Source organism: Spea bombifrons, chromosome 12 (assembly GCF_027358695.1).
Source record: "Spea bombifrons isolate aSpeBom1 chromosome 12, aSpeBom1.2.pri, whole genome shotgun sequence".
NCBI lineage: Eukaryota > Metazoa > Chordata > Amphibia > Anura > Pelobatidae > Spea > Spea bombifrons.
The window spans coordinates 26,666,449-26,693,038 of NC_071098.1; the positions used below are offsets into that span (position 1 = coordinate 26,666,449).

At 40.5% G+C, this 26,590-nt stretch overlaps 1 protein-coding gene across 1 annotated transcript; it reads left to right on the top strand.

Moving 5' to 3' along the window:
* The first annotated feature begins 2,505 nt into the window (after positions 1 to 2,505).
* LOC128470129 (uncharacterized) lies at positions 2,506 to 26,283 on the top strand. Its single transcript, XM_053451963.1, has 15 exons — positions 2,506 to 2,592; positions 9,248 to 9,366; positions 12,459 to 12,614; positions 16,152 to 16,268; positions 17,661 to 17,795; positions 18,945 to 19,016; positions 20,649 to 20,731; positions 21,155 to 21,331; positions 22,002 to 22,061; positions 22,844 to 22,933; positions 23,558 to 23,709; positions 24,927 to 25,012; positions 25,442 to 25,569; positions 25,712 to 25,796; positions 26,174 to 26,283. Exons 2-13 carry the CDS (start codon positions 9,264 to 9,266, stop codon positions 25,474 to 25,476), a joined length of 1,266 nt encoding a protein of 421 aa, XP_053307938.1. The 5' UTR covers positions 2,506 to 2,592; positions 9,248 to 9,263; the 3' UTR covers positions 25,477 to 25,569; positions 25,712 to 25,796; positions 26,174 to 26,283.
* Positions 26,284 to 26,590: the final 307 nt, after the last annotated feature.

Sequence of the window (26,590 nt, forward strand, 5' to 3'; positions counted from 1 at the left end):
TATTGAGTTACAGGTAGTTCTGATTATCTAGAAAACTCCAACAAGTGACCATTTTCCAAAAGTTGCCAAGAATTTCTTAACGCATCATTGTGGTTTTTTTTATTTTTTATGGGGAACTTGAAACATAGTTTATGAGATCAACGGGTTCTCTAACAGAAAGTGCTTGTAAATAACTAAATACTAGAGGTGATGGCCAATAGAGTAGCCACCCTCTTCATAGGGTTCCAGAACATCTTAGCAGGATGGCAACACTAGGTTTCAAAGCAAGCTGGAACACAAATCCTATCCTAAAAATACAACTTTGTAGCACATAAATATCTAGATCTGGACGTTTAGAGTGATGGATAAATATTTTTGGTGCTGCAGAAATTATCTGCTAGGTTAGGTTCTAACATCACCTGCTTTGACCCAACCTATGAAGAAATGACCCAGTCTGCCTCTTTAGAGATTATGGTTGTTTCCTCTTCCAGATTACTTTTGGAATCATCACGTTTAGGTAGTATGCAAGATGGCGATTCATAACTTTGGGGCAAACTGCAGCTAGTTAATTGACTTGGAAATTTAGAGATGATGACTAAAATCTTTGAAATCTTCTTAAATGCCACAATCTCTGCAATCTGCTGAAATGTATTTGTCTTCTATCCTTAAGCTCCCCTCGGAGTGGATGGTTGACATGGTATGGATGACTTTTTTCCTAAGCAAAATCTCTCTTTTATTGTAGGCTTCTACACCTTGTTCCACGCTGATCGATGGGATTCAATGGTAAGTACTGTTTACTATTGTGAACAGAAGATGATAAATTCTATAAGGCTAATTCCCCAGTCAAAGGCTAAATTGTCTTTGAGATATTTTAGTTGATCTGTTGCCAAATTAGCACTTATAACTTGAGTTTTAGATATATTGATTTTAGAGTTAGAATATAAACCATATTCCGTAGTGGTTTTCGGTAAGGCAGAAATTGATGTTTGTGGGGATGTAAGTGTTAGGAGGGTGCCGTACGCATATAATGTTATCTTGTAGTTTTTAAATTTCATTTTTATCCCTTGAATCTTATTCGATAAACAAATCATTACAGCAAAGCATTCAATAGACAATGTATATAATAATGGCGCTAGTGGGCACCCTTGCCGTGTTCCATTTTTTATATTGAAATATTCAGAATCTAAATGTTTGCCATTTGGTTGACTGCCGAACGCAAGATGAGATAGTTTTCCTATAAACTGTACTGCAAGAGCTATATTTTATTAACATGGTAAGATATTAGCCCTTCCGACATACGCCACATTCTGCAGATGTCCAGCCATTCTGCCTGATATTTCGCTGCCATCACCGCCAATGTGTTGACATTGTGGTGCCATTCCAAAATGCAATACATGAATATGACACAAGGGGGCAGATATGTTCCATGAATTACTTGTAGGACTGAAAGAGCAAGATCTCATTCTTGAACCAGGAACAAAGTGATTTTCTAGCCCATGAAGCAGTACAACCAGTCTTTCAACTGGTACTTGTTTGGGAACTGTACCAGAGCTTAAACATCTGGTGCAAGTGACTTTATTAAGGACCTTCACAAATCCCAACATGACCATTGGTATCTACTAGAATATTGAGTCTTTAAACCATGAAAAATGAGCAGACTAGATGAGCTGAATTGGTCTTTTCTGTCACCAAATTACCACAACTGCCAATTCTCTAAAGAATGTTGCTGATAGACTTAAAAGAGTAATGCTTTGAGGAGTCTAGGGATCGGTGCAAACCCCCCATGTTTAGATAAATAATTCCATTTTACATTTCTTGGTCCGTTTACTCTGCCTCCTATACTATCATAGGAACTTTGATTCTCTAGAATCGCTCAACTGTTATAGGGAAGCTTCCTGAGTTTTTTTTTTTTTTTTTCCTGAATATTTATTTTATTTCTTTTACAAATTAGCCATTTATTATTCAGTTAAATAGATATAAATTTATATATTTTACAAATTTGCCATTTATTATTCAATTATATAAAGTCGTATTATTTTTCCCTAAAACAGTTGTTCGGAGCTAACAGCTTTACTATAAACTTAAATAGCAGACAGTTTAGGAACCGCATGAAATACATTCTACAGAAACGGTAGAGGATGACTTAAATATCCTTCCCAAAGAGGTGGCAGATACTGCAGGTCCAAGATTGCCTGGTGTAATTTTAAGACATGGTGTAAAATACATGGATGAAGACCAGGTGAGCTAACAGATTCTTACCCACAGTCAAAAAGCAACTACAAAAAAAGTTTATTTTTTTATTTTAATTTTTTAGTGTTGTAGAATAGATTGGAAGCTGAAAGCAGAACCTTTTTTTAATAAAAAGAAACAGAATGAGCTGTTTCTTCTCTTTCACATGTTGAATGTATAACACAAGTCGCCCTCTACTGGCGAGTATAATTATTGCAGGCAGGTGTAGTGTTACACTCCTGACGTCCCAGGTAACAGGTAGGGTGGGGTAAATAGTCCATCCCCTCCGGTCAGGTGTTGTCAGGCTTCTCTAGTGATTCTTAAAAGTTCAGCACGGCACACGACTCATGATTCGGTGGTAGTAGAGACAATAAAACAGCACAGGTAAGGTGATACATACGATGATTTTAAGTTGAGCCTCATTATTTAATAATATTGGTTCATCTGTCTGTTGTAGTTTTTTAGACCCTATGAATGTATGGAATGTAAGAAGCTCTGCCTGTTGTTGGCACTGTTTAAATAAAATATATTTTTGGGTCTTATTCCGTTAAGATGGCGTATATTCAAAAACTTAGGTGCAAATAAGCCAGCCGGTTCCAATTGAATGCATTGATGCTATTTTATTTGCCTTTGCTGTGATTAATTAACTTTGTATGTCCGTAACCGCTGTATATCATTGATCTACTGGTGCCGCTATCACACACGCTTATTCAGTTGCAGGATAATAGTAGGTTGGTCGTTTTCACAGAGTTGTTGAAAGTGTTAATTTACTACGTTGTAATAGGATTTCAATTTGGAAACTATGGAATTTCTCTGCATGTCTGACAACATTTCGAATGTCCGAAGAGGGACCCTTTTTTTTAGGGGTCTGGTTAGAGGCGTGGCTAGGGCGGGGATTGATAATGATGTTATATATGACATAGTAAGGTATTTGGAAGAATAGTGTGTTTTATTTACAGAAGTTAGATTTCCGGCTGTTTCTATACATAAAACTGTGATATGCTCTGGCCCGAATGGGCCATTTGGCCCGGTGGGCGACAGCGCCTTATATTCATAATGCAGTGTGCGGCCAGTGGCTGGTTATCCTGCCTCATATCCAGCCATCAGGCAGCCGCTCTGACGTCATCAGGCAGCCGCTCTGACGTCATCAGGCAGCCGCTCTGACGTCATCAGGCAGCCGCTCTGACGTCATCAGGCAGCCGCTCTGACGTCATCAGGCAGCCGCTGGCCTTAAAGTGCCAGGGCCACCCTGTCATTGCCAGTCCAGCCGTGGACACCCTAATACCCACCAGACATTCTGACCTCCCTAGAAGGTGGACATTGAAAAGGGAAATCGTGTTCTTTGTAGACTATATTTGTGTATGTTTTTTTGTTATCTTGATCTGGAATGTATAGAGAAACTAACCTTATAATGGTATTCTATGGTTCACACTCCGGAGCTTCATAAATTACTTTTTACAGTGGTGTTTCTAAACCGGTTTAGGAATTTGTTGTCTTTCTATAGTAAGTCAACGTTCTTGATTTGTCTTCAAGGTCTTCACCTTTGGTCACTATGGTTCAATACACCATTAAATTGCTTTGAGAAAATGTGTTGGTTTTTAAGCAAAATAATTGTGTATATATCGCTAAATGTTTTGAAGCAGGCCCAGGCTGGCAATCAGCATCCCATACTCACCCGAGCAGCAGATCGGGTCCGGCCAGTGGCTCAATATGACTAGTGAACACTACATGAGCGTCCTTGCCTCATCAGGTAGACGCCAGATCCTCGTGATCTCCAGTTTGCCTCTGTTTTAAAATGTTTGCATTCTCGTTATTCTTTTTATTTAAAAAAAAAAATATCTATGAAAGCCAGACCCCGTTTATTTACATCTGAAACCGATACAAACCAAAGTTATCTCCACTTTGTTGTGAAAAGCTTTAGTTTCAAATGGAGAATCTGAACTATGTTCTTCTCTTGGTGTCTTGTTTTTCCACATACTTGATTTTGTTTACCATTATCCACCTCTTACCCATCGACATGCATGACTCCACGCTTTCACCCATCGCTGACGCGCTTACCCTTTAAACAAAACGTACCGGGTCGCCTGATCTCAGGCCGTCGGTCTGATGGCGGTGCACGTTTCGAGGTCACTGCTCACACATGCCAAATCAAGTAAAATTTTACCTCGTTCCCAGTTTTGCCAGGATCTCTTACTTTTGTGGCACAAAAACAAGCACGGATAGGTTGTTGCCACGGAAACGAAGAAAAGCCCTGTAAAAGTTTGTTGGCGGTTTTTAAGTGGTCAAAGAATAAAGACAGACCTGCTAAGGTTTGTTTGCTTAACTAACTAGGGAATGCCAGTAATTGTTTTCTTAGTGGAACAGCACATTTATTACATACATGCCTCTTATTTTACGATGTATATAATATGACATAGGTTTATTAACCCCTTAATGACAAAGCCCGTACATGTACAGGCTCAAAGTGCATTGTTTTCAATGGGTTTAGGGACCGCCCATTGTCCTTAAGGGGTTAAATAGGATGGCAAAGGGACGTCAACTTTAAAGGCTTCTACCAGGCCTGGGCTGGCCATCTGGCACACCAAGCAAATGCCCGGTGGGCCACTGGATTTGTGCTCGCTGATCCAAGTTTAAGTTTAAAGGGCTAATTGGTCGTTCGAAAACCCTTTTCCACGAAAACAGCTGAGTGACCCCAAACTTTTGAACAGTAGTGTAAACTTAAAGATATGCCTCCTATGTTTACACTAGAAGAGGCAGCCGGAATGTGGCGGCGGGCCGACCCGCGATTGCGTGGCAATCCTGGGTCAATAGAAAATCAGTTTATTTACATTTCCTTAAAAGCCGTCGCCTGAATGAGGAAATATTCAGTTTCAAAATATGTGCATTTTTTTTTACGTGCAGGTTTGAAAGAATTCAGAATATTTCAGGGTCACTACATTAATGTCCATTATACTGGCCCTGGGGGCCTCTAGTGTAATAGAACAGATCCAATGAAAGAACGCTGAGACCAGTGCTATTTGTGAAATGTTCTGCCGTAGAGGTTGGCGGAGAAGGGGTAGCAAAGCCCCCCTTATACTCCATTTCTCATCCGTATTTAATTAAAGACCACTCACGTGCCGCATAAGACTAAGAATATGGTTTGGTCGTTTGATTTATTGTGTTGTTGGCGCCATGATGCCCGCACCTAAGGCCCAAGTTGTACTTTGAAGAAGAAAAAAACACACAATGGAAATAGAATAAAATCGAATAGATAGAACCTGTAACGGTAAATGTTCCGACATGCATGGCAGGCATAAATGTCGATGGGCATCTCGTGCTAGGTGACTTTTTATATCCGTTAAAGAATAACTGGTTTGTTTAGTAAATAGAGAGAGGGAAATGGTGATAGAAGAAAGAAAAGGAAAAAGGGAGAGCGAGAGAAGAAAAATTGCTAACCAGACAATGTGGGAAATGCTGCTCATTGCTGACATTTTTTAAGTGAAAAAACTATATTTCCATCAATAATCTCTGAATATGAAGATGGTCATAATTGTATTTTTTTAATTTATTTTAAAACGTAATAATCAATGTTTTCAGATAGCAAAGTAGCTAACCTTAAAAGTCATGCGTTGGACATCTTTTTGTTTTTATCCTGCATGAAAATATTTGTAAAAAATCCTAAAAATTCCTAAATGTATGGAAATTTCAAGAATTTTACTGGAAAAAAATAAGAATTTTTGGAAATACAATTTCACATGGAAAACGAGTGCAAGCAATAAAGGCAAAAGAACTGCGAACACCCTGCAGTAATAAAGATTCTTTTAACTCCGTTTATTGTGCTATAAAAATTACATTTACAAGGAATATTGACTGCCGGGAAGATCACAGATTTTTTTTTTTTACCAATTTAACCCTTTAAGCGTTGGAAAACTCTTTGCAATGCTGACCGTTTGGGCAACCAAATCATCTCAAGACTCGTTAGAAATGATTAATTGCACTCCCTTGTATGTTACGCAAACCTCAGCAGATCTCTAATCAGATGTTTTCCTCTGAATCATCGTAGGCTTTAAGAAGCTTTCTTGGTTTCGATGGCAATATCCTACCAGTGCCAGCTTTTGTGTCACATGATAATTAAGTATTCTTGGAAAAAGTTCTGGGAATGACGTGGGCATTCAGCGATATAACGGATGATGTTTCTAATGCTTAGCTTAGTTACAAAAGCTCCAAGTTCCTCAGAGGAGGGACCTTTTAAACATCATGAATACCGCTGTCCTCCAATATGGTATTTATTAGTTTGGAGGGACTTGTTATTTAGGGGAACAAGTAGATGATATAAGGGTTTATTCAGACAGAGGCTGAACCCTTCACCACAAGTTGTCTCCAGGTCTGCTCCTTGGCACTGGAGTTTGAAATGTCCTGTGTTTCTATAATCTGCCATTAACTAACGTTGCTAATCATCCAGGAAACTGTCTTTCGCCGCTTCACACATCTATTAGGAACTACTTTTTTCTTTCAGAATTATTAATAGGTATAAAAGTCATCAGTGTGTAGGCCTGGACTTGGGCAAATGCCCATTGGTAGGGATGAACTTTCCTTTTTCCCCTAGCCATCCCCTCCTTGTCATAGTCTGTGTAGGCTTTTAAGGCCTTTAGGACATGGAGCGCTGTGATATGACATCACATCCCTGCATTCTGTGTCTAAATGGCGTGCAGTGCCTTCGAATCCAGACTACAGGGCCTGTGCTGAGTGGGCACAGCCTCCATAGTGTAAATGGACTGGTTGATGAGATCTCCTCTGTAACTGGCCTGTTCAGCAGAGGGATACTGGGGGGGTCTGATTGCCAAGAGGGGCTTTGCCCCTTGGTTTGGCAGCTGGAGGAGTGCTGCCTCCTGGACCTGTCCAAACAGAGTACATCAGTGGTCATTGTGCTGCTGGCCTGATCAACATGACATGGTGCCTGTCAAGTGCGGCCGACGACCTTCAAGTCATCACCACTCACGCAAGGTATGGTTTTTATGTTGAGCGTATTTTATTTGAAGACCTGGAGGTGGCTGTTGTAGGTTGCCATGTGGTCTTGGGGTTCCACCTTCTTGTCCTGAAACATACAGCTTTGATGTGACACCTAATGCCATCATGGAGAAGCCCCTTCTCTCTTCCATTATTTCTTCACCTGGAGACTCCGGGTCAAACCAGGAGAGTTCCCAGTTATGCGTATGCCCAGTTCCTATCTCACCGAGCCTCTACTGTTTAGTGACAAAACTATTATGTGAATCCTTCTGCAAATATTACCATTTTTGTCACGGTGCCTGTGACTCATGGTGGCGAACTTCCAGCTTACGGTATTGTGTAATGTTACGGTAAACCTTTATTTTTTTTATTGTTTCGGGTTATGTTATACTCTGAAGAACCCAACATTTCAAACGCTTTTGTTGTGACTAGGTGAAAAAAAGGGCCTGCGGGTCTTTTGGTTTGGGGCTGTGGTTAGATGTTTTGTAAACTATTTATACTATTTATGTCACTGAGAGGATAACTAGCCTTGGTTGCCACACTTGGAATGTTTTCAGGATAGCAAAGAAATATGGCCTAGTGGTAAAAGGCATTTAACCCCTAGAGTTCCAACTAGGTGGCAGGTTTGTAGCAGTCCTCCTGGGCTCGCGGGACGCCAACGATGTATCTCCTGCATAGCAATATTCGTGGGCTTCAAAGGGCGATCACCAAGAACTCTTGTCTGTATTGTAGTGTATGGCTGCCTGTTTAGCCACCGGCTTTTACCTATATTTTCTTTAGCATAGTTACAGAGTTTAACCCTTTACTCTCATCTTTGTGGGCTGCTTGTGCAACCTATTGGATACATTTACTGGTTGGGGACTGTTAGTAAAGTTATTAGTAAATGATATCCCTATATAGAGCCCAGTTATTGCCCATTGACTAGAATGGGAGCGCTACTGAGCATGTGCGACAAGTGTACGCACGAATGCTTCCTGTTTCTAGTAGAGGTAGCTGGGGGGAGGAGTTAAATAAAACAGAAGTCTCATTTTCTAGGCCAGTGAATGCCTGCCTGTGATCTGCATGCAGTATAAAAGCATTTAGCATGAGAAAAGGGTCGGAACGAAGGTACAATTTTTATTTTGCTTTTTGAGGGAGCAGAAGGTGCAACCGTTTTGTTTTTGCCCACGGTTTAAATCGGGCTCTGTCATTAGAGGCCGATTCATTGAAGGAAGCATGTAACAAAATAACTACGTGAAACCAATATCGTGTTTATTTTACATTCAAACACTCCTACGTGCTTTTTACATTGTCCTTGACATTTACATTTGTCAAGTGTAGTCTCTCCCGTAAACTGCATAAGCCAAAAGAACTATATTAACCCACGATTTCCTTCTTGTTCGTGAGATACCCACAGCTTTTATCCAGTTTATCTCAGATTATCGTGTTAAAAGTTGTGTTTCTTGAAAGCATACGTTCATTGTATGACCCTCATTTTCATCTAATGCTGGTTTTATCTTGCTGCGAGATGCCACGGCGGACACTGTTACTGAAACATTACATTCTGGTATTTCTAGCTCATTCTGTGCTTCTTTATTAGATTTCCGTACAAAGCATGACTAAACGAAAATACGCATTCCACGCAAAACGACATGTTAAAAGGGATCTTCCCTTATATATTTTTTTTCTTTGAGCATTAAATACAGCGTTGTATGCGGTAATTTTAGTGTTTTGTGATTGAGACTGAGCCATTCTATTGTTTACAGAAATGCAGTATGATTAATAAGGTGTGTTTTTCTAATAGAAGTAAACAGATACAGTACATAAAGCTAGCATGTTGCTCCCTCTCTCCCCTGTTTCCTCCTTCCCTCTCTCCCTCTCTTCCTCTACCCTCTCCCTTTCCCAACATCATCTTCCTTGAGAACTTCTGACGGGAACTGAAATTGTTGGGATGGATGTTGCAGCCTCGCTGGAGAAGTTCCTGTGATGTCGCTTCTGTCCATCCTTGATATATTCTTAGTTACTCGATAGCAATAAGCTCACCTTTGCATAAAATTGTTCACATCCCTTACAGACAAATTGACTCAGAAATGGAGTTTGGATGCAGATATATATACGTTGATGACCAGATTCTTCAACATACTGAAGGGTCACGTTCTCCAAGGATCTCGTTGCCCAATGGACCCATTCACGGTAGGTTTAGGTAAACAAGGTGTATTGAAATTAAAAATGTTATTATTTTATTTCTGCATAATCATTTGGGATCAATTGAAACGTTTCTTGTTCATCATCAGTGCCTGACCTCACAAATTCCCACATGCAGCTTGAAATCTTGTGGAAAGCCTTCCTAAAAGAGTGGAGGCTGTTATAGCCACAAAGTGGGGGCAAAGATATGGGTATGGGATTTCCAACAAGTTTATTGCGAAATGGTCAGGTGTTGGGTTTATTCCCGTAGCATAGTGGAGAATACATCTGATGAGACTTTTCCTGTGTGTGTTGGTCTTCCGCCACCCTTATGATCTCTCCAGATGAACAGAGTTTCCACTACAACTTTATTCCCTTAGGGAATGATCTACTAAATGTGAAGTTGTCACAACTTCCTCAGGAGGCAGCCTTGATACCACTCAACAGTACCCAGTAACTTCAACTCAAGACTCATCTTGACTGATCGATAAAAGCTCATTTGAGTGTTAGCTGACTCCAGTTGAGGTATAAAAAATGATGTGGTGTAACCTCTAACAGAATCCATTACTTTGTGTGGCAAAGGTGTATTATTTTAACTGCGCTTCTACATTTTGAAAAAAATATATATAAAAAAGTCAACATGAATATATATTATAGTTTATTCTGTGCATCGGTCTCTTTCCTGCACTGATTCCAGACGGGCACCAAAAACTTTTGATTGTCAAAAGAAAAATGTCCCCTGCCTCTCCTTGAATGGATGAGTGGTTCTATCTCATACGAAGGGGACTATAGGAGCTACTCTGTGGTCAGTTGGGTTCTTAGAAGCACCATATCATTTTTATGTTGCACGGGAGCCTGACAAAGATGCGTGATTTGGATCGTCAAAATATTATGCAGATGTCTGTAAAAAAAAATTCATTGATTTTTCTTCTAAAAAAAATAAAAAATCACATTTTAATACATCTTAATTTGATTTTGTTGTAGATGTTGCTCATCCAGACTCAGAAGTTTATGATAATGTGGTATCTGAAGGAATATCCCAGGCCAGTTCTTCCACCGATGGTTTTTCTGACACCCATACAGAGAACGCGTTCAAAACTGGACAGCTGTCACCGACAGGGGCCGGTCCGGGACTCCCAGGTTCTCTTAAAGTGTCTTGTGTGCGGTTACTGCTCTTACTGGAGAATCGGGACATATTTCCACGTGTTACAATATAACATTTTAATAAAGGTCTTTTGGGATTTTTGGTTTTGGGATAGTTTATTGGTATTATCAGCACTAGAGTGGAGTGTGGAGATTTGGCTAACACTGTTAAGATTTACACTGTTAACTCTCTGATGTCATAACAGGGGCAGTTTCTGAGAAATCGCTATCAGTGGTCTCCGCTTACCCAAAGGTAGAAAAGTCACCTCCTCCAGTACCAAGTCGTGACGCTAAACCTCCACTGGTTGAAGCACCTGGTAAAATAATCTGTGTACTATTATCTCTGCCCTCTGCGCTTTACTTTCTAAGCTGCTTGTTATTGATGTTCTCAAGTACTGAGGCCAAAAGAGTTCTTCGATTCTTGTTTTGAACACTGCAAACTTGTCTGTTGTAATAGAAGTATTATTATTATTGTTATTATCATTATGTAATTCATTCACCTATGCCAAAATAAGATAATGAATGATATGTGAACATATGTGGCGTGAGGAGAAGGGAGATAAAATAGTCCATTACTTTAAAATATAACAATTGCACCGATTAAAAGACTAAGGACAGGTTGTATTAATAATGACTGATAATTATTGATTCTTTATTCTTTGGTCTGTATTGATCTGCATTAATTGAATTGACAGCTGTGTCTATATTGTGTTTTAAACTGTGCAGTTCCTGATCATTTACATATGAATTCAACATATGGCTTGACTTCAAAAGTGTTAAATAGACCTTTTTTTTACAAACACGTGGTTTGTACTAAAGTCCTTTTTCTGTATGTTTTCAGTTGTGATGTCAAAGGATTATTGCGGCTATTAGTTGTTTCAGCTCTAATAAGGCAGAGTTTTGGGGCGGTATATGGAAGGCGCTTTAGATGGCTCTTTTCAGTTCAGAAAATGATTGGTATAGCTGGGAACTTCCCAGGGTAGACTATCCAGCGCTCTCTTCTAGGGGAGTGGTTTTGAGAGGAGGTGTGGCTAAAGTCCCACCTCTGCCTGGAGAAAGAGCAATGTGACCAGGAGACCCAGGGAAGGAGAGCTTCACCCAAAGACTCTCGGTCAACACCGGGGAGCTCCCAGATATGCTGATTCGTATAAAAAAAGTACTCAGAAGAAGAAGATCTTCCTCCTCCCTTATGCAGAAATCTCTCCAGATGAACAGGGTCTCCATCCACGTACAATTCCCTGCTCTAAGGGAGTGATCTACTAAAAGTCAAGTTGTCACAGAAGTTTCCCGGGACACAGCTGATTCAATTCAACAGTACCGAGTAACTTCAACTCAAGCCCCATCTTGACTGATCATTAAAAGCTCACTCGAGTGTTGGTTGAGTCAACCAACACTTGAGTGAGCTTTTAATGATCAGTCAAGATGGGGTATAAAAGATATGATGTGGTGTAACTTTTAACAGAATCCATTACCATGTGCAGCAAAGGTCTATTATTTAACTGCACTTCTGCATTTTTTATTTTCTTAAAATATTTACAGTGGTTTCTTCTGTGACTCGGTCTCTTTCCTGCACTAATTCAAGAAGGGCACTTTAAACTTTTGACTATCAAAAGAGCAACATTCCCTGCCTCTCCTTGAATGGATGAGTGGACCTTGTTCCTCTTTACCTAGCAGTTTATTGGTAGGGTACAGGGATTGGAGACTGCCTATCCCCCTTCATTTTGCTTTGAGGTATTTATCCTCTATCCCATAGGAAGGGGACAATAGGACTATAGGAGCTACTCTGTGGTCAGTTGGGTTCTTAGAAGCACCACACCATTTTTATGTTACACGGAAGCCTGACAAAAATGCGTGATTTGGATCGTCAAAATATTATGCAGATGCATGTAAAAAATTAATTGATTTTTCTTCCCAAAAAAACAATCACGTTTTAATGTCTTTGTTTGATTTTGTTGTAGACGTTGCTCATCCAGACTCAGATGTTTATGATAATGTGGGATCTGAAGGAATATCTCAGCCCAGTTCTTCCACCGATGGTTTTTCTGACACCCATACAGAGACCGCGTTCAAAACTGGACAGCTGTCACCGACAGGGACTGGTCCGGGGCTCCCAGGTTCTCTTAAAGTGTCTTGTGTGCAGTTACTGCTCTTACTGGAGAATCGGGACATATTTCCACGTGTTACAATATAACATTTAAATAAAGGTCTTCAAGAGTTTTGGGATAGTTTATTAGTATTGTTATTGGCAGATTTTTACTAGCACTGCAACGATTTAGCGATACCCACTGATGGGGTTAAAGGAAAGGAAGAAATATTACAAAAACTTTTATTTAGTTCCAGAAAAGGCTTTTGTTTGAGCAACACGGGTCCCAGAGAGCTATCTGTAGATCATCTTCAGTATAGATATTGTGCTACCAAAAATTCAAGATGGATGGATGGAAGAAGGGAGAGAACTCCAGCAAAGGAAACATTATGATGTCAGTTTTACCACCTTTTGCAAGATCTTAACCTTGTTGTTTTGGGGGTTCTATCATTTTCTTTCTCCTTTCATAAGTAACCCAGGTGTAACTCTCTGATGTCATAACAGGGGCAGCACCGGTTTCTGAGAAATCGCTATCAGTGGTCTCCGCTTACCCAAAGGTAGAAAAGTCACCTCCTCCAGTGCCAAGTCGTGACACTAAACCTCGGCTGGTTCCAGCACCTGGTAAGATAATCTGTGTACTTTTATCGCTGCCTTCCTCAGACCCAAATTCCTCACTTTACTTTCTAAGCTGCTTGTTATTCATGTTCTCAAGTACAAACTGAGGCCAAGAGTTCTTTGATTTTTGTTCTAAACACTGCAAACTTTCCTAGATTGTAATAGAATAGTAATAATAATTAATATATTCCAAAAAAAAGTGAATGAATGATATGTGAACAAATCAAGCCCTCATAGGTAGAACCTATGAGGCCTTGATTTGTTGATTTGTTCACATATCATTCATTCACTTTTTTTTGGAATATATTAATTATACCCTGGTGGCTAAATGTGGAATTGCAAGTAAAACATACAGATAAGAAAGAAACCATGCAGACTCCTTTAAACACATTTTTTATTTTGCCTATAAACGCCCTTAAAAGGTAGAACTGTCCCTTTTCCCAAATTCTTCATTCAGTTCAGTACAGTTAAAAAATAAAATATATATAGTTATGTTAACCACCTTATGTGTGTACCATGGATCCAGCCTTCTTAAGGTCCTGTTCTCAGTATGTGCAGGATTATTACACCCCACAACTGTTCTCTGCTCGTTATTAGGCTGCTGATTGGCTCAGGCAGCCTTTGTAAGAGTGGAGTGAGGAGAAGCGAGATAAAATAGTCCGTTACTTTAAAACTGAATATCTCCAAACAATTACACTGATTGTAGAGCTAAGGACAAGGTATAGTAATAATAAATAATAATTATTTATTCTTCATTCGTTGATCTGAGTTAAAGTGACAACTGTGTCTATATTGTGTTTTAAACTGTATGTCAACCTTTATATATCAACCTTGGTGTCCTATATATTACCGGTAATTTGAATGTACAGATCCTGATGATTTACATATGAATTCAGCATTTGGTCTTTGGGTGAAGCATTTGAGCTTCACCCAAAGACTCTCGGTCAACACCGGAGAGCTCCCAGATATGGTGATTCGTATAAAAAAAGTACTCAGAACAAGAAGATCTTCCTCCTCCCTTATGCAGAAATCTCTCCAGATGAACAGGGTCTCCATGTAAAATCCCCTGCTCTTAGGGAGTGATCTACTAAAAGTCAAGTTGTCACAGAAGTTTCCCGGGACACAGCTGATTCAATTCAACAGTACAGAGTAACTTCAACTCAAGCCCCATCTTGACTGATCATTAAATGCTCACTCGAGTGTTGGTTGACTCCAGGTGGGGTATAAAAAGATGTGGTGTAACTTCTAACAGAATCCATTACCGTGTGCAGCAAAGGTGTATTATTTAACTGCACTTTTACATTTTTTATTTTCTTAAAATATTTACAGTGGTTTCTTCTGTGAATCGGTCTCTTTCCAGCACTAATTCAAGGAGGGCACTTTAAACTTTTGACTACCAAAAGAACAACATTCCCTGCCTCTCCTTGAATGGATGAGTGGACCTTGTTCCTCTTTACCTAGTATTTTATTGGTAGGGTACAGGGATTGGAGACTGCCTATCCCCCTTCATTTTGCTTTGAGGTATTTATCCTCTATCCCAAAGACATACGAAGGGGGCAATAGGACCTACTCTGTGGTCAGTTGGGTTCTGAGAAGCACCACATAATTTTTTATGTTACAAAGATGCGTGATTTGGGTCATCAAAATGTTGTGCAGATGCAAGGAAAAAATTAATAGATTTTTTTTCTCATGGTCAATGACAAGATCTATAATTAAAAAAAATAATCATGTTTTAATGAATGTCTTAATTTGATTTTGTTTTAGATGTTGCTAATCCAGGCTCAGTTGTTAATGATTACGTGGAATCTGGAGGAATATCCAATGGTTTTTTTGACGCCCATACAGAGAACGCGTTCAAAGCTGGACTGCCATCACCGACAGGGACTGGTCCGGCGCCCCCAGGTTCTCTTAAACCATCTTGTGTGCATGACATGATCTTGTGTGCATGACATTTTAATAAAAGTCTTCAAGAGTTTTGGGATAGTTTATTAGTATTATTATACTAGCACTGCAGAGATTTAGCGATACCCACTGATAGGGTTAAAGGAAACAAAGAAAAGGCTTTTGTTGAGCAACACGGGGCCCTGTAGATCATCTTCAGTATAGATATTGTGCTAGAATAAATTCAAAATGAATAGATTTGCTTTAAGTTTGTTGGTTCTGATATGTTTGTATCTCCATCATACCCTTATTAAAGTTAGACGCTTCGATACTTTTTGGGCATATGGTGCTGACCAAGGTACCGAACTAGATGCCTCCTCACTACAGTAGATCACAATGATAGTGAACACCCCTTTTCTCAAGCATGGTGATGATGTTAGGGCCCAAAATATTTATAACATGGTGCCCTTGCCAGTATCTTCCTCTGGCGATTCCCTCACTTCCTGTCCAGGTGGAGAAGTGAAAAGGGGGGACAATAATGCAGGTGGGACCAGCCATAGCGGAGCAGTGAAATGGAGGGCGCTTGGTTAGGTCTATTGAAGTATCTCTGTGACCTCTCTGAATTCAGTTTTTCTTGCAGAAACCAGCTACTTTTAGATTATAACAATCACCAAAAACGATTCCATTTTAGATGCAGGACACTCTTATGACTATGTCGCGTTGCCTCCTCCAGTACCGTGCCGCAGTAAAAAGCCTCCATGTAAGTTATACTGTCAGCGGTAAACCTGTGGTTCCTCGCTAAGAGCCAGGTTATGGCTGGCCCTGGATTCTGTCACCCATCTGTCACTTTCCTGAATCCTACATTTCTACTTTATTATTATCATTATTATCATTATATTTATTCCTCCAGTTCTGTTACTGCTGTTCTTAGCTTAAAGGGTCCAGGCAGTCTTTGCTGGATTGGGCATGGAAGAAGGGGGAGAACTCCAGCACAGGACACATGATGCCAGTTGTATGATTTTCTTTCTCCTTTCATAAGTAACCCAGGTGTAACTCTCTGATGTCATAACAGGGGCAGCACCAGCTTCTGAGAAATCGCTATCAGTGGTCTCCGCTTACCCAAAGGTAGAAAAGTCACCTCCTCCAGTACCAAGTCGTGACACTAAACCTCGGCTGGTTCCAGCACCTGGTAAGATAATCTGTGTACTATTATCGCTGCCCTCATGCTCCTTCCTCAGACCCAAATTCCTCACTTTACTTTCTAAGCTGCTTGTTATTCGTGTTCTCAAGTACAAACTGAGGCCAAGAGTTTTTTGATTTTTGTTCTAAACACTGCAAACTTGTCTATGTTGTAATAGAAGTATTATTATTGTTTGCTATTGTTCTTATTATTATGATGTAATTCATTCACTTATTCCAAAATAAGATAATGAATGATATGTGAACATGTGTAAGAGTGGAGTGAGGAGAAGGGAGATAAAATTGTCCATTACTTTAAAACTGAATATAGCAATTGCACTGACTAAGGACAGGTTATATTAATAATAAATAATAATGATTAATTCTTTGGTCTGTATTGATCTGCATTAATTGAATTGACAGCTGTGTCTAACTGTGCAGTTCCCGATTATTTACATATGAATTCAACATATGGCTTGACTTCATAAGTGTTCAATAGACCTTTTTAACAAACACTTGGTTTGTACTAAAGTCCATTTTCTGTATTGTTTCAGTTGTGATGTGAAGGGATTCTTGTGGGTATTGGTTTTTGTTGGATCTACTAAGGCAGAGTTATTGGGTGGTATATGGAAGGCGCTTAGAAAATGATTAGTATACCTGGGAACTTCCCAGGGTAGACTACCTGGAACTCTCTTCTGGAGGAGTGGTTTTGAGAGGAGGTGTGGCTAAATGTTGCTCCTCCTCCCGGAGAAAAAAGGAACGTGACCTGGAGACCCAGGGAAGGAGATCTTCACCCTGGAGAGCTTCCAGGTATGCTGATTCGTATAAAGCTCGTATCTGGGAGCCCAATTGGTTTTCTCGAAAGACTCGAGGCATGGCAGCTCATTCCCGGATCTCAGAGATGCTGTAATCTCTAGGAGTTGGAAATGGCAGCCGACCCCACCTCTGCCCATTCTACACCCCTTTGTGATATAGATAACCACTTCTCCATGAGTAGTTACACAACTCCAACACACATATTGTAGCATTTCAATGGTGACATCACACATGCCGTTTAGCATGGCTTGGCAGTGACTCCATACATTGTCTCATTGCCTTTAAGAGTAAACAGGCCTCAATGAATGGAAAGTAGCGAAGCAGGTTTCTCTATGTTTGTTTAGGACTGTTCCACACAAACAAATGCATTCATGGATAAGACAACAGGGTAGATAGTTGGCTTTGTGCCTATAAAAGTCTTTTGTGATGTAAAATATGGATTTAATAATACACAAACTAATGGGTGCTTTTATTGACGTCTGATTGACCATGACCTTGATCTTTCTTTCACTAATGCCTCTCGTTGGTACTCAGCATGCAATTTACGATTTATGGTGCTTGGTTTTTTTTTTGTTTTTTTTTGTAGATCCTCAGGGGTCGCCAATTCAGAGCTCATTTGGAAATTCTGAGTATGTTGAGGTCCTACCTGCAACTCCAGAGGAGTTGGAAAGTCAACGTATTCCAGTCTGTAAAAAAAAATCCTTATTAGATCTACCGCCAGGTACGGCACTTTACATTTCTTTGCTCACACTGGCCCTAAACGTATTGCTTCAACTGCGTTTTGGAACACTTAATGAACTCAAACACATTTAGGACCACAAATATAGTAAACGGTGTCCCGAAGGTGACCAGCAGGATTCATTTAATGTCATGGTTTTCACCGTGTAGTAGAGATATGAAGCAGCAAAATACTATGAGGGGGGGTAGTTTACTAACTGCCCCAAAGGATCTTTTAAGTCCCACATGCCATGCCATGGACACTGCTGTTCCTGAACACGTACCTTGTCTACATCTGGTGCAGTCAAGTATTTTGTTTGGGGGTTTCCAGTAGGCTTGACCCAGGGCAACACCTCAGTTCCCCCCAGCTCTCTGCAGAGATCCATGGAATGATGTCCTATCTCAGCTCTGTGATTAGCCCACTAATCTCTGTTGTGGGTTTAAGGACTCATTCATTAGCCAGTTGAAACATTTTACCATCTTAGGGTTCTTCTCCCATGGTCTTCTCATGCAGGAAGGAGCATGTTTACCCTGATTAATGGATGATTTAACTAGAGAAATTCCTCTAACTTTATCTAATAGATTTATTGTGGATTATTCAGGGCTAATAGAGTCCCTCATGTTGAACAATGGCTTGGCCTCTTGTAAAGCACAGAAAGATTGGAGCATTATTAAATATGTAATACCTGCTAAATTAACCCAATTGTTCCAAACCAATCTAAACAGTTGTAGGTTGAAGGCTCAAGGTATGTCAGTAAACAAGCAAAACCAGTATAATAGGTTCTAGACATGCATGGTAAATGGGAGTGCAGGTGGATCCAGACTGTTTTGCTAATAACAAGAATATTTGTGCGTCCGATGCAAAATGCCTCTTCAAGATTAAAGGTAACGTTTTATTTTATAAATTTATTTTATTTTAGTATTTGGGTATTGCTGTGGGGCAAACAATAAAGATCGAGGCAGCCAAATATCACATCAAAGAATTAAAATAATGAGTTCAGATTTTGCTGAATAATATGAAGTTAAATATAAAAAAATAAGCAAAAAAAATCCGGAATTTTCTTCGGTACCAAGCTATGCTTCTATGTATCGAGTGTTTGTTTTTCATTTGACTTCCCCTTCAAGTTCCTTAATAAGATGTTTGTTCTTCCAGATGTGGCCCCCAAGTTACTGGCAAATTGCAATATTCTGCTCCTGAATGTTGGGAAGTTGGTGGATGTCCCTGGTAAGCTGAATATTTACCTAAAAAAAAAAATAAAAAAAAAAAAGAATTTTGAAGTTAAAGGCATACAGGAAACATATGTTTGCCAGAGTGTATATTGGGGAGGGGCAACAGGCAAAAAAGGCACAGACAAGCTGTTTGGGGGTAATGATGACACAGACAAGCTGTTTGGGGGCACTAACAGATGGCACAGACAGGATTTTTGATGGTCAAGATGGCATAGCTGCTTAGAGACAAAGTTGGCACTCTGGAGCTGTTTGGGGACAAAGGTGGAATTGTGGGACATGTTGCTTGGTGAAGTTGGGGGCCTTTGGTTTCTAATTACGCACTAGAATAAATATATTTAATGTGTGTGTGTTTTTTAAATAAAATAACAGAATACCGTATTGGCTCGAATATAGGCTGCACTTTTTTTCCCCCACTTTAAGTCTTTAAAGTGGGGGTGCGGCCTATATTCGGGGTCTAGCGCCCGACGCCCGGGACATGCAGTCCCGGGTGCCGGGCAGGCAGCGGGGTTAGGATACAGATCCCCCGCAGCGGTGCAGGGGACCCGTATCCTACTCTCCGATACACTCAGACAGCCTCCCCTGCCAACACTTCCCACGGGGGGGTGCCGGCACGGGAGGTTGTCTAAGCGCATCGTCCGGACGGTCACCGGCTGCGGCGATGCGGGTAAACAGCGGGTTTACCCACATCGCCGCAGCCGGTGACCGTCCGCACAATGTGTTTTACCTCTGCCCCCAAGACTTACTGGAGCAGACTCCCGGGTGTCTTGCGGGGCCGGCGGGGGACATCTACGCAATACGCGTATACAACTTGTTTAGTAAATGTCTATTTCAAAATAACTAAGGATTTCTGCAGAGGTTTTAGCTGGTGCAGAATATAACCTTTTACTAAGCTTCTAACTTAGTTGACATATAGGTTTATGTATAAACAGTAATCTCCGTGGTCTTATCACTACAGCAACCAATGCAATGTTCCAGGTAATTAGATCATTTCATTCAGTAAGGTATAGCCCGTTGCTGTCTTCTCTTCGGGTGAATATTCGTGGACATTCTTCGTGTTTGTTTTTTCTTTGTTTTTTCCAGTTTTGTATAAGGGGTTAATATGGGATTAACGTGTACCGCAGGAGCTCTGGCGCCAGGAGTTTAAATGTCCATATGAGCAACTCTATTGGTTGCCAGCAGGGGGCTTGTCTGCCATCAACCAATGGCGACCAATAGAGTCGCTCGTACAGACTTTTAAACTCCTGGTGCCGTAACTTGGCCAGGAGAGACCGCTGGTCTCCCTGCTCCATCAGTTAAATGTCCGTACGAACGACCAATAAAGTCGCTTGTACGGACATTTAACTGATAGAGCAGGGAGACCAGTGGACTCTGCCGGACAAGTTGCTGCATTAGGATTTTAAAAGTCTGTACGAGCGACATCAGATGCCATGATGTCCATATGGACCAAAATCTCTGAGGAATGTTTCCAGCACCTTGTAGAAAGTACGCCACAAAGAATGAAGGCAGTTCTGAAGGCAAATGGGGGTCCAACCCAGTACTAGCACAGTGTACCTAATAAAGTGGCCAGTGAGTGTATGTAAAAAATATAAGTGTATGGCTAACTTACCGACGTGTTTTCTGCCCGCAGAAACCCCGAGTTCAGAATCCCCGTTGTTGTGCAGTAATTGTGCCGCTGGCCTGTCAGCCTTAAACAACATACAGAAAAACAAGGTAAACTGAAACCGACCGGCTTAACAGGTAGATCTATTATAAGAACAAATTATTTTTAGAAACCTATTGTAGACATCATTCTAATATTGACTTTCCTTGGTTCTGATTTTTCCATTATAACTAATTCTCCGGTTCTCTCGTGCGTGCGCTGTGCTACTATATAATAGACCATCTTAAACCACCACAGCTAACTACCGTCACAACTACCAATATGAGATACCATGCAATGATGGTCCGATAGTCTAGTAGTACACCTGTATTACGCCATCACAAAAATGACTATGTTTTGGGTCATCAGGCCTCCTACAGCAAAAGAACACTGGTGTGTCTTCTAAAAATATCTGACGTTAGAAGTGTTGACAGTCCCTCGATCTGCATCAAGTGGTTTCGGCCTCATGACGTACCTGCTTTGTTTCTTTTTAGTATTGGACCTGCGTGTTCTGTGGTTCTGTGAATACCATCGAAGAGGGCAAAAAATACTACAACTTTGCAGAAGATGAAGTCTTCCTCGGGAAGCCTGGAGGCCAGCATGGTTCTGCTGGAGAAGACATGTTGATATTTTGTATTGACATATCTGGGAGCATGAGTGTGACATCGGAGGTACTGAAACCAGATTATCATTTCAGAACAAAAGTTAGCTTCTTCTACATCCAGTTGAATGCCGCTTAGGAGCTAAAGTCCTCTTTTGGTGAATGATTATAAAAGCAGAGATTTGATTGGTTCTTGATGTCTTTTAACATCAGCTGATAGAAAGCTTAACCACCAAGAGCATCCCGGCACTTCCTAGTGGGTTGTTGTATATAATGGCCACCCAAAAACTGTTCTGTAGATCTCTCCTGTAAACTCACCCCACAAATTACTTGTCCTTTGTGTCAACTTCTCCATTGAGGAAGTATACAGTAGATTGAGGGGTGACAATAGCGGCAAGGGGCAAATACCTTGTGAGCTGTCCTGGTGTAAGTGTTTTGGGCCATGTCCACAAGTTCTGGGTGTGTGTGTGGGGGGGTTATTAGATTTGTGTGTATCTGTATGTAATTTTCCATAAGGCCAATGGGACTTTAGGCATTCCGCCATTACTGGATACCTTTATATTATGGGCCGATGTATAATTGGGCTGGTGTGAGGGAGCAAGTCATGCAACGCAACCTCTGCACCCTCGCACATAGAGAGGTGGAAGCTGTCTCCTCCCCGTCTAATAGCGCCACACGGACAAATGGGTTTCAGTCTTTTTATTTATTCTTAACTACGTTCTGATTGTGTGCTTTTCCAGATGCAGTCTGAAAGTAGCCCTGACGATAATAACCTGGTTCTCCACACTTCAAGAATGGAGGTAACCGTTTTTCATGTAACTAGTGGAGTTTCTTTTCCTATAAATAAATAAATTGTATATCTTTGGGGGTCTGCGGTAGATCACATGTAACCCCCACAGTATACTGTATCATGTATAAAGAGGTTTCCGGGTCTGGATGCTGGCACTTTAAGGCTGGTAAGCCATAGGTCACGGAAGCGTGGCTGCCTGCTGGATATGACCACATGCTACATTTTGACATCATCCTCGATGTAGAAGTGTAGTGTGCGGACGCCAGTTTAATAAATGCAGACTCATCTTACATTATGGTTGGCATTTCTGCGGCGTTATCTCTCTGTGTTACCGTTAACTCACAAGCTATACTTACTATACCTCTGTACCCCTATGAAGAGATTCCATTAAAAATCAGCCAATTTCAGCTACAATAGTCATTTACAACATTAACACCGTCTGCGCTAGATTATTTTAATGTGTACATATATATACATGTATAACATGACTTGTTACTGTTTGGTGGTCTATGGTGTCCAAAACCCAGATCTACTCAGTGTTGGTATTTGACCGAGGATCCTATGACGTGACACAAGAAAGCCAGAATTTAAAACATTATATGATTTAAAATACGCAAATTTACAAGCCAACTCTTCCTCTGCTCCCGAACGATAACTACGCAACATCATTTTGTTTAAGAATGGGGCCAAAAAAAGAAATGTTTGTACCAATTTAGCCTCGCGGAAGAAACATGAGATGAATGGCAAGATTGCTGCAGATGTAATTGTACTTTTTTTTTTTGGTTACCACAGGTTGTAAAATTTGGGCTGATGCAGTCGCTCAATTTCCTTTATGTCCACAATGCTAAGAAACGCGTGGCCCTCGTAACCTTCAGTGACCAGGTAGGCGGCCATGACAGAAGTAACTTTATTTACTGGGCAGATACGTTTTTTTCTACTCTCTATGTACTATATATATCTGGCCAAATGCCACATCAAATAAAAACAATGAAAAGAGACATAGAAATGAGCAGGTCATGGTGCAATTGATGTCTACAGTGCTTATTATTATTATTACTGTGGGCTGCTTAGTAGTTAAATGTGGAGCGCCAAGCGATATGTCTTAGTCCATCTAGAAGTGCTGTGTTGTATTGGCATCCATAGAATAGGTGTGCTACGTCTAATAAGAAAAATAATCCCATCCTATCACATTTTCTCTATACGTTATAAGCCCAAATATTGGCCATACGTGCCTACAAGTACATCGATGGGGGTGAAATTTTAGGTAGGAAGAGATTGTCGTTATTAATTACAGACATGGCCGAATATGTCTTCCCGTAGTTGTGGTCTGGACCGGTCATGGAAATACTATTATAAAATGGGTATGCTATTTAGTAGTTCTAGCCCCTGATTTAGTTAAAAATGTGTTTGTGTTTCCCACTCTAGATATTGCTAGTGACCCATATCATAACCGCAGCGCTATATGCGTTACGATTCACTATATATCATACTGTCATTTCCTAAAAGGTTAAGCTGTATGGCGATGGCACAAGAAATCCACAGATTCTGGAGGACACCGAGCTGTTGGATCCAGATTACCTGAAATCACAGGGTGAAAGCCAGCCTTTACCAAACCCAATTGACGAGACGATCGTTTCCCTGAGGTCAAAGATTGAATGGTGATTATCATCGTCTTTTGGGGGGGGATCTCAATAAACATCAATTGAAATGTAGAGATTAGAAGATCGCAAACACCATGTATAGTTATCAACACATTCCTTCTACAATGAGTCGCACACTCGCACATCATTCAAAACGGCACAAAAGGTTACCCTTTGTATAATTCCGTCTGTGATCTGCATGCCATTTGAAATACATTCTTCCGATAAAAGGAGGAGTGTAGAATTGAAGTAACCTTTACTCTGAGGGCTTTAGAAAGTTTGGGGTATTTACAGGGTGGAATTTACGGAGACAAACTGTTACGTAACAGGGCCCTGCTCCTGGCCTTCAACTCGAGAGAGTTCAGTACAGGAGGAGAGCAAAGAGAGGCTCTGGAAGTAGCACAACTGGTTAAGAAAATGCGTCTTATCTCCTTTACTAGACATAAGGAGGTTTATTTACTAAAGGGCGGGGTCGCAGTTTTATCTCCCCGATTTCACTTTACATTATCAACGACCATATGGCTTTTTTAATTCGCTCGGCAACTAAACCGTTAAATTTAACGCCAGTTGTAGGGCCGACCCAAGACATTGTGCTGTCTGGGTCCAAGGATAAAATGCCCATGCTCACCGAAACCACACTCACATCCATTATGTTATATCTGAATCCTGATTAATAAATTCACTCATTCACACACTCGCACACTCATTCGCACTCTTTCTTAAACATTTGTTTTTACCAGATGATGAAAAATCCTGCAAGGTTGACGTCATAGGATATATTATATAAATTCCATTTATTTATAAAGTGCCGGCAGATTCCGCAGTGCTTTATAAAATAAATAGGATCCACGTGTTGTAGCGTCATCTGTATGTAATACGCGCCATGTGATCACTGAATTACCACCACAATTGGTGACAACTCAAGGTTCACGTGACCTACTGTATTTAGAAATTATAGATCTATCTTTCTTTCTTCATGTTTGTATTTTTGAAGATTTTTTTGATCATCGTTGAAACTTAAGATGCAAACAATCGAACTGTACAAGCCGACATGGGTTACTTTATTTGTACCCCATTGCAAAATAGGCAACTTGGCCGTCTATAGTTCATAGGCCATTTCCAAGCCTGGCTTGTGCTCGTAGCATATAGGCCATTAGGGAACAATTTACTGAAATTGTTGACTAAACCGTTGATCTACTCTAGAATATAATCGGACCATTTTGTTTTAACCATAGCCTGAAAGAAAAAGGAGCGACGGCACTGGGTCCTGCTGCCTTGGTTTCCATAGCAATGGCATCACAGAGACCAGGGTCTAAGGCAAGTGAGTTTCAATATGGCTGACCTACAGTATGCTATGTTAATGCAAGAAGAGTGTGCTGCTCATGGGCATCCACAGAAACTCTTCCAGGACTTAGAAAAGTAAGAAATTGGGGATGGGCGCAGGGCAGAAATAATAATTAGGCCCCTGCGTAGTCCCAAATCCAGGTAGGTCACAAAGTGACATAAAAAGTCTCAGTAAAGCCCCATTCCACCCATTTTAGATCAGACCCCACACATCTTCAATAATGCTCATCCCAATACCACCAGGCCCCATCCTCAAAGTACGTGTGTTTGAGGTTCACGCGGGGCCACAGAACCCTTGTGCCTATATGTAGTAAATTATAGAGAGTAGTTATTTCTTCTTTATACCTGTTTATAGATATATATAGATAACGAATGCCTGCATTTCCACCTTTTTGTTGTCCCTCAGGTGATAATCTGCACCGATGGCAGAGCCAACACTGACTTAGGAAATTTAGAAGACATATCAGAGGAATCTGTGTATCAATCCTCCCGGCTTTATTACAGTAAATTGGCTGACCTGGCTCTTCAGAACAGGTGAGAGCGATGGTCTCTGACATGGGGCACCAGAAAAATATGTCTACTGCAATTAAAGGGACACTCCAGCCATGACATGAACTTTAATGGACCCTTTCAATTGTGTTTCATAAAATTCTATTTTATTTCATATTTTTTGTAGTGTTGTCGTATCCGTGGTCACAATAGAAGGAACCGACTGCCGACTGCCAGAGCTGGGGCAACTAGCTGATAAAACCGGAGGAAAGGTACAGTAAAATGCCCCAATATTCCTGACCTGAAACACATTAACACATCTGATCCAATTTTGTCTATTCTACAGACAGTCTGCATTATATATGGTCTTTAGTCAAAGATGATACCTTTTTATTGGGTCAACGTAGAAAAAAGATGTAGAGTCACAAAGGCTTTTAGAAGTCTCTTCAGTCATTCGGACTGATTCCACTTGAAGATCTAAACTCCGAGCTCTCAAAAGTTTATACCACTCAACGTTGACGCCTTCTATTGGGTCAATATAGACTTAAGACCTCATCTCCTCTTGGACCAATACATCTACATCCATTTTCCATACATTGTAGAGAGCCCATTAAATCCAGAAATCGTAACCAACGCTATTTATTGACAGGTGAATATTGTAAATCCTTCGAGGTTGGCAGACGAGTTCCAGTCTATATTAGAGGAAGAAATTAATGCTACAGATGTGACAGTGAAGGTTTATCTGCCAAAATCCATGTAAGTTTTAAGAGAGGTTAAGGCTAAAAAGCAATTTTTTGGGGGAAAAGGTTGAAAATTGGTCTTGTTGGAACAAATAAATGTGTTTATCCAGTCCTGTTTACAGGTGATCTTTATGGACTCTAATCACATCAGACATTGTCTAAAAGTGTCCAATACATCTAATGTACATTATTAATAACTATTATTTGTTTTGGGAAGATTGTGTAAGTTTCAGTGTGAAATATTGGTGTTTTTTTCCCCATCATATTAGGTGATATAGAACCAGTGTTCTCTATTCCCCAGTAATTAATGTTTTTAGAATTGAGGT

Excerpts from the sequence above, each read along its gene's own strand:
- LOC128470129 (XM_053451963.1), top strand. The coding sequence starts at position 9,264 with ATGGAGTTTGGATGCAGATATATATACGTTGATGACCAGATTCTTCAA. Across the intron at positions 22,062-22,843 it reads TCCACACTTCAAGAATGGAG|GTTGTAAAATTTGGGCTGAT; the intron begins GTAACCGTTTTT and ends TGGTTACCACAG. Across the intron at positions 23,710-24,926 it reads CTGAGGTCAAAGATTGAATG|CCTGAAAGAAAAAGGAGCGA; the intron begins GTGATTATCATC and ends TTTTAACCATAG.